We start from the raw sequence: 13,120 nt of genomic DNA, 5'->3' as shown, positions 1-13,120 counted from the left end.
TCCCTCCTGCCAGGGGTGTTGGGAGGGGGGGCAAAAGTTTCTGGCAGGTCTGAGCTGTCAAACCTTACTTTTATGTCAATGCCTGAGCCAATCAGTACTCAGGCACTGACCAGAAAGTAAGGCTCAGACTGTCAGAAATTTTTGCCCACAAATGTAGGACAGCAAGATTAGAAAATCACCCGGCGATAATGGAGAATCACCCGGAGTGCTCGTTTAGATATTAATGACTTTGTTGTAATACATTTGCATAGCAGAGTGAGAGTCTTCCAGGAAGCTCAGAAAAGACCACAGTGAGCCCTTTTGAGATCTGGCTGGTAGAATTAGGGTTACCGGATGGCTTTTCAAAACCTGGCACTTTGTCCGGCTTTTGAAAAGCCTCCTCTCGGTGTCGGCCTCTTCTCGGCGTCAGGCAGGAGGCAATCTGTGCATGTGCGAATGCCACAGGATGACATCACGTGCACGCACGTGACGTAATCACGTGGTATCTGCGCATGTGCAGATTGCCTCCTGCCGGACCAAAGCAGGCAGTGGGGGGCGGAGCTAGGGTAGGACTGGGTGTGTGTGTCTGGATTTTACAATTGTAAAATCTGGCAACCCTAGGTAGAATACTTCCACGCTAAACAGGTGTTTTGAGAATCTTCCTCCAAGTGAGGGACCGACCAAACATTTGCACACACCTATGAAACATGCCTGCAGAAATGCTTCATTTTTTCATGTGATAAAAATCTGCACACAGTGAAATGAGGCTTTCTTAAATTTTTTTCCAAATGTATCCCACGGCCCCTCTTTAACAGGGCAACTGCTTTCACTTTCAAGATCCCTTGTCAATCATCGTACTTGAGATATCCCCTCCCTCAAGCCTGTTCTTTTTGCTCCACCCCTTTCAGGAAACAGCTCGTCTTTAATTTGAAACCAAATGCCTAAGGGCTTGCAGAGCTGCTAAGGGGCCCTGTACACTCAAAGAAATCGAAAGAAGAATTTCAGCAGTCAAGCTGTAAGCACCTCTTGGCGCTATAAATATATGGGGGCACTTTTCTTATGATTTCTTTTACTACCAAATGGAAGATATCTTATTAGAAGGTAAAATGAATTGGTAATGTTTCTTAATTTGTTCTGACTGCATGGAGAGATCTTTGTAAACTGGCATATTTTTTTTTTTTAATGCAGGATCATTGAAGAATGACGGTTATAATTTAATGGTTTTTGCTCCAAGGACATCTTTTTGTTAAAGAATTTTACTATAAACGAAACCCGTAATTATTTACCTGTTTTAAAATTTAGCCCTTCCTTTTCAATATAGAGCATTTTTAAACTTTTTTTTTAAACATGATGCTTATTGCTTAACTCATTGCTAAAGAACTGCAGTTGTGGAAATTGGACTGTAACTGACAATGTATTGAAAAGGGAACCTCTGTAGATGTGATGTCAGTGCAGAAATTTTATAACAGAGAGCACGAACCTTCATTTCTTTTTTCTACCTTCAGTTCCTACTTCATACTGTTACTATTTATCATTTCTATAACTCTGAAAGGCATACGCAGCACTGTACATTTAGCATGTAATAGATGATCCCTGCTTAGAAAAACTTACAATCTAATTTGGATAGACAGGACATATGGGGTTGGGGAGTTTCTTGCAGAGAGAAAGATATGATAGACATAGGTAATCTTATGGTGGAGTTAGGCGTTGAATGCAGCTTAGAAAAAGTGGGCTTTTAGCTTGGATTTGAACACTGCTAGAGATGGAGGCTGGCCTAATGATCAGGCAGTCTGTTCCAGTCATACAGTTCAGCAAGATAGAAGGGATGGAGTTTGGAGTTGGCAATGGAGGAGAGGGGTATTGATAGGAGGGACATATCTGATGAACGGAGTTCATGGAGGGAGCATAGGAGGAGTTGAGTGAGGAGAGTTATTGAGGACCTGCAGAGTGAATACACTTGTAATAATAATAATAACTTTATTCTTTTATACCGCCATAACCAAAAGTTCTAGGCGGTTTACACTAAAAAGAGCTGGACAATCAGCGAAATACAAAAATACAAATTTTTGTAAAATAGAATTTCAATAATAAAAAATTCACTAAGTAATAAACTTATCAAACAAAGTGGTCTTAATTAATTTCTGAAAACTGCAATAGGATAACATAGCTTGCTGAATACATTTACCTACCAGCTTGAAATGCTAGGGTCCTATCTAAGAAGGTCTTATATCTACACCCATTAATTTTTGGATGAGCAAATAAGTAGAAGTAGGTCAGTAAGAGGAGTTTGAACTGTATTTGGAAATGGATGGGGAGCCAGTGAAGTGTTTTGAGGAGACGGGTAATGTGAGTATGGTGGCTCTCATGGAATATACACTTCTCCCTCCGTATTTGTGGTTTCAGCATTCACGGTTTCGATTATTCACGTTTTTTAGCTTGCTGGCTCCTCCCCCCAAATTACATCAGCATAGAGAAATCGCGGATTCCAAGCATTTACAGAGAAAATTGCCAATTCCCAGCACTTTCTTCACCGTGTTTTGCCTCTCCTTCAGGAACAGGCCAGGTCTCCCACCATGTTATTCACGGTTTCACCATATTCACGATGGTTTTTAATAGAAAACAGCGAATAACATGAAAAAGTTATTTGCGGTTTTTCTATATTTGTGGTTCTGTTAATCCCCTATCACAGCGAATACGGAGGGAGAAGTGTAAGTTGTGCAGCAGAATTTTGAACGGATTGAAGGGGAGGGAGATGGTTGAGTGGAAGACCTGAGAGAAGTAAATTGCAGTAATCTAAGCGAGAGATGATGAGAGTGTGGTTAAGGGTTTTGGTAGTGTGCTTGGAAAGGAAAGGTCAGATTTTGTTATACATGACAAGCTTTAGCGGTTTCTTGGATCTGAGCAGAGAAGGAGAGAGAGGAGTCAAAGATGACCCTGAGGAAAATTATTTGTCGTAGTTTCCCAAGTAGTATCTGAAATTTAAAAAATGATATAATTAAGTTAAATTGCAAATCTTGTTTCTCTTCATAGGGTAATTGACACTGCACAACACACTCTGCATCTGCTCCAAACACATAATACCACAGGCAGATTATACATGGCCCTATTTTGATGACTGTTTTTGGTATGTGAACCATAAAACAGAATTAAAAGAAACAGAGCAGTCACATCTTCAAAAATTGTATGCCAGCAAAAGATATCTTGCTTTCCGAATAAGAAATGAGCAATGCGGAAGAAATAAACAATGCAGTCAAAGAAGGCGATGAACAGAAAGTTCACCTTCTGCTGGAACAAGGCACCAGTGTCAATGTAAAGGGTCCATTTGGATGGACTCCATTGCTTACAGCTATACAAGGGAAACAAGAAGCCATTGTTCATTTTCTGCTGGAGCAGGGAGCTGATCCACACCTCAGAAAAGACAATGGCTGTTCTCCATTCATCTTAGCGGCAATTGTGGGAAATACAAACCTCTTAGCACTATTCCTTGAAAAAGGGTCAGATATAAATGAGATGGATAACAATGGCTTCACGGCCTTAATGGAAGCTGCTATATATGGCCATAAAGAGATCCTGATCTACTTGTTAGAGAAAGGAGCTGATGTAAATCTGAGGAGGGTGGTTAACAAAGAGCAGAAATCGCTGGGTAAAGGAGGGGCAACAGCGCTCATGGATGCTGCCAAAAAAGGCCGTGAGAATATTATAGAAATCCTTATCAATTACAAAGCTAATGTGAATGTTTGTGACAATCAAGGAAGAAGTGCTTTACTTCATGCATTTGTTCAACCCAAGAATACCAAGGTTTCTGTTATCTGTACTCTGCTGAATTCTGGTGCTGAGGTGAATGTGAAGGATCAGGATGGGAAAACCCCCCTCATCCATGCGGTCAAGATGGATCAATCTGACCTTGTGATGTGCTTGTTAGAGCAAAATGGAATTGAAATCAACACCATAGATAAAGCCGGAAGAACTGCATTGTTGGAAGCTGTGGAAAACGATAATTATGAAATAGCCAAATTATTGTTGGAAAAAGGAGCAAAACCTGAATATGAATATGTTGAGATAGCCAAAAGAAATTATAACCAGAACTTAGTTGAATTACTTCGTCAATATGGTGGTGCAACAACTGGAGACAAAATTTCTGACAACTGGAAGCCTTACAGTGAGCGCTGGGGAAAGAAGCTAAAAAGACTGCATGAGACACCGCGAAACTTGATTGGAAAACTGAAAATTTTCATTATTGAAGAATATAAAATTCATGAAACTTCCTATGGTGGCATCTACTTGGGTTTCTATCATGAGCAAGAAGTAGCTGTGAAGAGGGTTCCAAAAGTTCCAGAAGGTGATAAGGAACTGATCTGTCTGAAACAGTTGCGGAAGAATAATCATTTAGTATGTTACTGTGGAGCTGAAGAAGATAGCTCATGTTCATATCTATGTCTTTCTCTGTACGAGAGAAACCTTGAAGAACACATCAATAACATTAAAGATGTAACTAAGATCAAAGACATTCTTCAGTCTATATTCCTGGGCTTGCATGAGCTACATGAGAGAGGGTTTTGCCATCGGGACCTTCATCCATCCAACATTTTAATTGGTGAGTACTTATTCTTACACCCTAAGGGACTAATTTTTTTTTAATTAATTCTTTATTTGCATTTGTTAAGGCCCGATTATGGCTGTACACACTCTGTCATTTGACAAGCAGATGCATCTGGGGACAATATCTAAGAGAAAACAGACACCTATTGTCTCTCAAACATGTCCACTTTATTGAATGTTCTATACCTCAATTTATATCATCTTACATGGGTAAGGGTCGTCAGCATATGACGTAAATGCAAACCATATCAGATCACATGCAACTTTAAAAGAAATAACAAAATCCTTTACTTATCTAAAGCCAAAGTCTAAAGGTGCTTTGGCTAACAAAGCCTTATCTAAATTTTCATACAAATACAGCTAAGAAAACAATTAGATTCACTTTACTACAGAATAAGAAAACACATCTCTCAAATATACAATGGCCTTGTAGTATATCAGCAGGAGAAGGCAAACAATCTGGATTTACAACTTCAAACACAACTTAAGGAAAACTACATAATAGAATAGCCTTATAATATTTGGCAAGAGAAGGCAAACAATATCTGGATTAAACATAGCATAAGGACACACATCTTTTCAAATATAGATGTCCTTGCATTATTACAGAGAAGGGATTAAACATAGCATAAGAACACACATCTTTTCAAACATGGATGTCCTTGCATTATTACAGAGAAGGAAAAACAAACAGGGCCTGGGTTTCTTACTGCTCCAAAACACATTCTATGGAAAACTACAAGACGTGTCCCTTCAAATCCCCTCTTACGTCATGTAAATGACGTCATGAATGTACAGCATGAGCTTGGAGGGAGAGATATTCCAAATATGTCTCTCGAGGAGGAGTTTTAGGAGCTGTAATACGAATAACACAGCGCATGAGCAGTCGAAAACTTACATAAGAGACAAGAATGCAGATAATAATAGTGATTAAGACAATAAGAAGGTCTTTTACCCAGCCCTGCATCCAACTGAAATACTGGTCCCAAGGATGAGATAAACCAGAGTTATGTTTGAGCTCAGCAGAGAGGTCTGCTAATTTCTGAATGGCCATAGTAACTTTTCCTGTAGGACCTGTATTATCAGGAATAAATGTACAACACGATAAAGTACTGGGAAGAATTTTACAAACACCCCCCTTCTCAGCTAAAATCATATCTAGGGCCATACGATTTTGAAAAGCCATCTGAGAAGTGGGGCCTAACTGATCAGCAATACCTTGCAAGGCATCTCTAGAGTAATTCACAAAGCGTTGCTGATTATAATAAATGTAATTAATCCAATCAACATTCTTATTGATAGTAATAAGGGGAATAAGGGATTCAAACCCAGCCTTAACCTGGTCTCGGGCCTTGAATTCATCTGGGACCCCTCTTGGGACCCCTATAGCATCTATATATACATGCGGATCAAAACTACCAAGGAGATCACGTCTATGTCGAGACAGAGGAGAGGAAGAAAGTGAATAAGAGGAAGAGTGCCCTTCAGAAAGGATATGCAGAGGCATAATAACCTTAGCTAAAGCACACTGGCCTATCCACTGGCTGGGTAGCTTAACACGGAGCCTAAAGTCTCCACAGAGCCAGTAAATATCACCTAGAGTGAAAATCTGATGCTGTAACAATGGGGCATACCTATAATCCAAGACAGAACAATAACCTGGGGGAAAGTTGCCCACAAAACTTCCCTGTGTCAAATTAGAAACATGACATGTGTAATTACTCTTATAGATAGTAACGGCTATGTCAAGTGTTTTCTGTCCTGGCAGCAAAGGGTATTTAGAACGCCACAGCGCACAAAGGGGATCAGTAAAATTAGAGGAGATATTGGTAAATAACCCAAAAAAGCATGGTTGGATACCAGGAGGGAGGTCCAGAGGTACGGTTCCTAGATGGGGTCTAGCTTGAGCACATATGTAACAATTACTCTTATTATGTTGATCAGCAGTGAATTTCATCCATTCTAACCAAAGGTTACGTTCTGAAAACCCTACCTCAACAGCCATAGTATCTTCAAAAGTGGGATTGGCAATAGCCATCATGTCAGTAAGTTTATTGAATGTAGGGGCCAGTGGGTTAGTATTTTTGGGGCCCCCACAAAATGGCGGGAGAGGATGAGTGGAGGTAGATAGATCCCGTAAGAAAAACTGATGGGTCGGATAGCTAGACCCACCCTTAAACCATATGCCCATAACGTACATACCTTCATCAGTAGGTCTAGGGTTGTCAATAGTAAGAGAAAGCTTAATAATTTGTTCAGGAGCCCTTCTCCTATAACAGTTTCCAGTCTTACGAAGGGTCATACGAGTAAGCAGAGATTTACCATTTTGATCCACTTTTTTTAGAGCACTTTCTGGTCTATAAGCCCAGTCAGTGCCAGTATTCCACCCTACTGCTCCCCAGGATGCACACTTATCCCCCCAACGTAAGTCAGTAACACATATATATATATCTTTAGTTTTAGGAATCTCTGAGGACCAATGGCATAGCCTTGGGATATCAATTGATGAGCAGTCCATAATGTCACAATACTCAAAGGAGAAGGTGGCAACTTGCACACTACTGGAATTATACCAAAAGGTAGTATACTGTCTATCTTTCTGAATTCCAATTGAAGGACAGCCTTTGCGAGGGAGTAGTCCAGCTTGACGTCTCAGTCGCAAAGAGGCGCCGGGGGTGCTGTTTGCAGATGAGTACATTGTTGGAGTGTCATTTACAGATGGGTATGGGCAGAAAGTGTCGTGAACCCAGGACACATCATCCCTGTAGACACAGTTAGAAATGATCCATACAGGAAAGAAAACTAGCAGCAGCGCTGCCAGGAGGAGAAAGATAAAGTTGGTGGAATGCTGTGATGAGATCATCATGTTGTTCCTCTGAAGGGGGTGAAATCTGCGCAGAGACGGCTTGCTTCTGGGGTTTTAGGTTAACCCTCTTCAAGCGACTTGCGTGGATCCAAACAGGAGACTCCTCAGTGAGTACAGCGGTCCTGGTCACAGCGATCACAGTAGTGGGAGGGCCAAAGGGGAAATCCGTCTGCTTCCGATCCTTGAAAAGCTTCTGGATGATGACTTCATCACCAGGCTGGAAGGAATGGGTAGGAGTCTGTGGAGAGAAAGGAGAAGTGCAAGACACAGTTCTTTCAACATGCCCTAATGTTTCAATGAGCTTCCGAACATATTCTTCTTGTATCAAAGGAAGATCACTACTCTCAACTATGGAGGGTCTGTCTACCCATGGGGCGGGGAAAGGTCGTCCCATGAGAATCTCAAAGGGAGAGTAGCCAGTGGTGCAGTGAGGCTGCATCCTGATTTCAGCTAAAACAATAGGGAGGAATTTTTTCCAATTCACAAACGTGCCAGCTGTGGCTTTCTTGATTTTGTCTTTAATAGTCCTATTCATGCGTTCGACAATACCAGAACTCTGTGGGTGATATGGAAGATGAAATTTCCACTCAATACGGAGTGCGGTAGCTAAAGCTTTGCATACTCTGGCAGTGAAAGCAGGACCATTATCTGAATTGATGTGTGTGGGACATCCCCACCTAGGGATGATTTCACGAAGTAAAATGTTCACTACAGTCTGAGCAGTTTCATTTGTAGTGGGAAAGACTTCAGGCCATCGGGAAAACATGTCAACAATAACAAGAGCATAATCCTGGCGGGTCCCAGTGGCATGAGGTATATGAGTAAAATCAATCTGTAAGTGTGAAAAAGGAGAAGTGGGGTAAGTAAGATGCTGGTGTGGTGCTTTATGGGGTATGTTGGGGTTAGCACGGAGACAAGTTAGACATCGAGCTATATATGTCTGTATCAGGGAGCGAAGATCAAGAATGAAAAAATCACTGGCAAGGAGCTGGAGTGTCGAGCGAGCACTACGATGACCAATGCCATGATATTGAGCAATGAATAAGGGAGAACTAGCGGCTGGTATACAGGGTTTCCCCTCTTTGCACCAAAGTCCGTCCGAAGGGCGGCTTTGGGCACCAGCAATTTGCCAGGCATCAAGTTCAGAGGGGGTAACAAAGGATTGAAGCTGGGAAAAAAGAGAAGAAGGGGGAAAAGCAGGAGGAGAAAGAAGAGGAAAGAGAACAGAAGAAGGAGGGGGGTCCAAAGCAGCTTGTTTAGCAATGCGGTCAGCCAGAGCATTACCTCTGGCAACTTCAGTCTGAAGGCCAGTGTGTGCACGACAATGAAGAATAGCAACTGCAGCAGGCAGGAGTAAAGCAGAGAGAAGATCCGAAACAAGGGAAGAATGAGAAATAGGCTTACCATCAGCGGCCACAAAGCCGCGACGCTGCCAGATAACACCATGGTCGTGTACAACACCAAAGGCATATTTAGAGTCAGTATAAATATTAACGCGTTTACCAGAGAAAAGGTGACAGGCGCGAGTAAGAGCAATGAGTTCAGCAGCCTGTGCCGATGGATAGGGGAGGGAAAAGGCCTCATGGATGATATCAGGGAGTTCAACCACAGCATATCCTGTGTGGAAGGTGTTGTCACTAGGACGTGAGCAAGAACCATCAACAAAAATGGAGGAAGCATCAGGGAGAGGAGTAGAGGACAAATCAGGGCGAGGGGAAGTGTCTTGATATATCAAGGAGACATAGGAATGATCAGGAGGAAGCGCATCCTGTTCACCCTTAAGACCCAAAAGACCATTTAAAAGTAGAGCAGGGCCATATGTCGGGGCAGAATATCTGATGGCGAGATTGGGATTAGAAAGGAAGATGACCTCATAACCACTAAGGCGCTGAGCTGACATATGCTGGGTATGAATATTGCGAAGGAGGGCTTGGACATCGTGAGAAGTATGAAGGGTAGTGGGGTGACCAAGGGTTAGAGGAGTAGCCATCTCTACCACCATAGCACATGCAGCTAGGGCCCTTAAACAGGCAGGCATGCCTTGAACTTGAACAGGGGTAACTTTAGAAAAAAAAGCAACAGGGCGTAACTTACCGCCATGATCCTGAGCCAGGACGCCCGCCATAGTTTTACAATTGTCACGAGCAAAGAGATGAAACATTTGTTCATAATCAGGAAGACCCAAGCCGGGGCTAGAAACCAAGGCACATTTCAAATGTCCAAAAGCGTCCAACATTTCTTTAGTCCATCTGATAAGATCAGTCATTTCAGTACCTAGGGTCTGTCTCAAAATCTGGTCATAGAAGGAACAATCAGGGATCCATTGGCGGCAGTAACCAATCATACCAAGAAAAGTAAGCATGTCTTTTTGAGTAGCTGGGCGAGGCAAACTCAGAACAGCAGCAATGCGAGAAGTGCTAATTTTCCTCTGACCATGAGTCAGGACAAAACCCAGGTATTCCACTTCAGTTTTACACCATTGTAGTTTCTTTCGTGACACCTTGTGACCACACAGAGACAACCATTGTAAAAGGTGCAGACTATCAGCTTGACAGGTCTCCTGAGTTATGGAACACAAAAGAAGGTCATCCACATATTGAATGAGAATAGAACCATGGGGGGCAGTCCATGACTGTAAAGTAGCCCGCAGGACAATGGAGAAAACCACAGGGGAATCAACATATCCTTGAGGCATTCTACACCAGGTATACTGCTGTTGCTTAAAAGTGAATGCAAAAAGGGGCTGAGTGTCCTCATCAACAGGGACAGAAAAAAAAGCATTCTTCAAATCAATGACTGAAAAAACATGAGCTGCAGGTGGAATGGAGGAGAGTAGAGAAGGGACATCCGGGACAATGGGTGCAATGGGAATCACCAGAGCATTAACAGCCCTAAGGTCTTGAACAAAACGGGGGGTGCCATCAGCTTTGACAACAGGATTGATGGGCGTATTGTAGGAAGAGATGGTGGTTTTAATAATACCAGAGGAAAGAAATGAAGCAATTAGTGAAATCATGACTTTCTCCTTTTCTTGGGAGATTGGGTACTGCTTAATGAAAACAGGAATGAGTGATTTCAGAGAAGCACGATAGGGGGTACATGAAATAAAGCCTACATCAGTGTCAGTAGAAGCCCAGACCGGAGAGTCTGGGGGAAGGGGCAAAAGTGTGTCAGGGCAAGTAGAAAGGTAAAGGGTGGACGGAGGGCGAATGGGAATAACGGAGGAAAAGACATGCAAACCTCCTGTATCATCTGTAGTGAGCTGAATGAGAAGAGGAAAAAAAAGATCTCGACCAAGAAGGCTGACAGGGCAATGGGGAATAATAAGAAAGGAGTGCTGAAAAAGAGTAAAGCCTGTATCAGGATGAGCTACAGACAGGGGTGTGGTACGATAGGATTTAGTCAAAACCCCATTAATTCCCATAGAAGGTTCAGCATTCATGCGTGGGCCCCGATAGTAATCCTCACTGATGGTGCTACAAGTGGCACCCGAATCTACAAGAAAAGGCACTGGACTCCCTTGTACAATAAGAGATATCATAGGAGAATCCTTAGCAAAGGCAGAGACCAAAGTGAATGCTGGGGTGTAAACCTCCGGGCCCCTTCATTGGGGAGTAGGGGGGCTGTGCCAGGAGATAGGAAAACGAGGAGAAGTGGCAGATGGTCTCACAGTAGAGGGAGGGGTAGGCACCACCGGTGGGGCGGGCTGAACTGGTAATGCGGGGGGTCTGGGATGAGGGCATTGATTAAGCCAGTGACTAAGGTCCCCACAATTAAAACATCCAGTACTTCTGGATGGATTATTACCACCTCGACCGGAGACTGGAGCCCTCCCCCTGCGAAACCCGCGACCCCTTCTTCCACGAGTAGTAGTCAGGCGCGGTCCCCAGGTGGGTAGCTGGCCCTGATGCAGGATTTCCCGAGGTTTAGAGATCTCAAAACAACCTGCTGCCTCTTTTTCCATTAATTTATTTTGAAATTCAGCACGAGAACTAGTGGGCCATTCTGAAATCATTTGTTTGACCAGAATTTGCAAGGGAGAACGGAGGTTAGAAAGGAAAGTCTGAATAAGTAGGGAATCCATATTAGCATGAGAACTGAGACCCGCCTCTTGGGTCCAGGTTTCATTAAACCTCTTCCAGAAATCCACAACAGTTTCACCTGATTTCTGTTTGCAGGCTACTGCAATAGGAAGGGAAGATCGAGACTTAAAACACCGATCAAGCTCTGCCTGTAATTCATTCCACATAACAGCATTTCCTGCTTCAGTATTCAGTCTATAAGCAGTAGCTGTGACAGTAGCAGGCTCTAAAACACTAATACTAGGGACGTTAGACCAGTCCCAAGGGGAACTGTGTCCAACAATGCCATCTATAATAAGGCGCATATCTTCCTGCGTATAATTTCGACCCTTGCATGCTCGTTTTAAATAGTGAAAAGTCGCACTAGCAGAGACAAGAGGCTTGGGGCAGTGTTTAATGATCTTGTTAATGTCTTCTAACTCAATGGGTTTCTTCAAAAGAGTATCCCCCACTGTGAGAAAGGGCATCTGTTCTTGCATCAGCTCCTGTACTTCCGCAACCCTTTGAGTACCGCTACGAGTGTGGAGGGGTGAAAAAGAGATTATCGGCCCCCGAACAGTGGGGCTGGTCGTGGATACAGTGGGAAATGTAATGTCTTGGGACAAAGTGTCAGCAACCTGTCCTGATGCAACTGCACCGGACAGGACGGGAGGTGGAGGAGGAGGAGAAATAAGAGTACTACCGATAAGGAGGTCAATATCATCCTTAGATAAAGAGGGATAAAGTTTAAGAGGAGCACCGGGTGAAGGAATTTGTAAATGATAAGGAGGAGGGCTAGCAGCACAGATAGATTGTTCTGCAGCATGTAATTGAGCAGGGGAAAGAATGGACAGCTTGGATGTTTTATCTTTATCAGTAGCTGACCAATAAGGAGCATATGTAAGCCAATTAATGCCTCCCCTTCTCATATATTCTTTGTCCCAGTGCGGATCCCCTAAATAATATGGCCATGCCTCATGATCCCCCAAACACAATCCCTTTATCATATCCATATGAAACGTATCATTTGCCCCATCTCGGGGAAACGGACTCGAACTATGAAGTCCTTCAGTCCAGCCAGCCATATTATCTATCCAAGGATCAATAAGATAATATCCCGTGTCACATACACGGGCAACGTAAGCCTTACAGGTCTCAGCTTTCTTAGGGGGGGGGGGAACCTTACTACCGTTCTGACCCATTACAAAAACAATATAGCAATGCAGGAATCCCGCTTATCTTACCTTATAAGCGAGATACAGAACAGTAATATACAATATAGTCTTATACTCTATAAAATCTTATCTCTAAGCAATAGAAAAGAATAGCAATAGAAGAGAGAAAGCACATACAAAAAGTGTTAACCCCACAAACGACAGAGTGCGCAGGCAGCTCTATAAGTAATATAGTTCTTCCCAAAAGAACAATAGGAGTTTCTTTATTGTTATAAACTCCGCTATAGACTTCCCAAAAATCTATATTTAACAAATAAAGGGTGGGAACAGGGCACCTAATACCCGTGAGTATTAAAGAACAGAATTCAAAATTCAGAAATACTCACAAAATACCGGTGATATCAACGTCCCTCCCGGAGGAGCCCCCACTGTTAAGGCCC

The 13,120-nt window shown here is 42.8% G+C and overlaps 1 protein-coding gene across 2 annotated transcripts in view; it reads left to right on the top strand.

Moving 5' to 3' along the window:
* The first annotated feature begins 623 nt into the window (after positions 1-623).
* Positions 624-13,120, top strand: part of RNASEL (ribonuclease L) — a 47,411-nt gene continuing 34,914 nt past the window's right edge. The window contains exons 1-2 of one of the 2 annotated variants that reach the window (XM_033916183.1): positions 624-994; positions 3,010-4,573. In XM_033916183.1, the coding sequence (XP_033772074.1) occupies positions 3,199-4,573 (1,375 nt within the window). In that variant the 5' untranslated portion in view covers positions 624-994; positions 3,010-3,198. Of the gene's footprint in view, positions 1,081-3,009; positions 4,574-13,120 lie in introns of both variants that reach the window. The other variant, XM_033916182.1, reaches the window with a different exon arrangement.

Source organism: Geotrypetes seraphini, chromosome 12 (assembly GCF_902459505.1).
Source record: "Geotrypetes seraphini chromosome 12, aGeoSer1.1, whole genome shotgun sequence".
Lineage (NCBI taxonomy): Eukaryota > Metazoa > Chordata > Amphibia > Gymnophiona > Dermophiidae > Geotrypetes > Geotrypetes seraphini.
The sequence above is the reverse complement of the archived record's forward strand: the minus strand, read 5'-3'. Positions and strand labels throughout refer to the sequence as shown.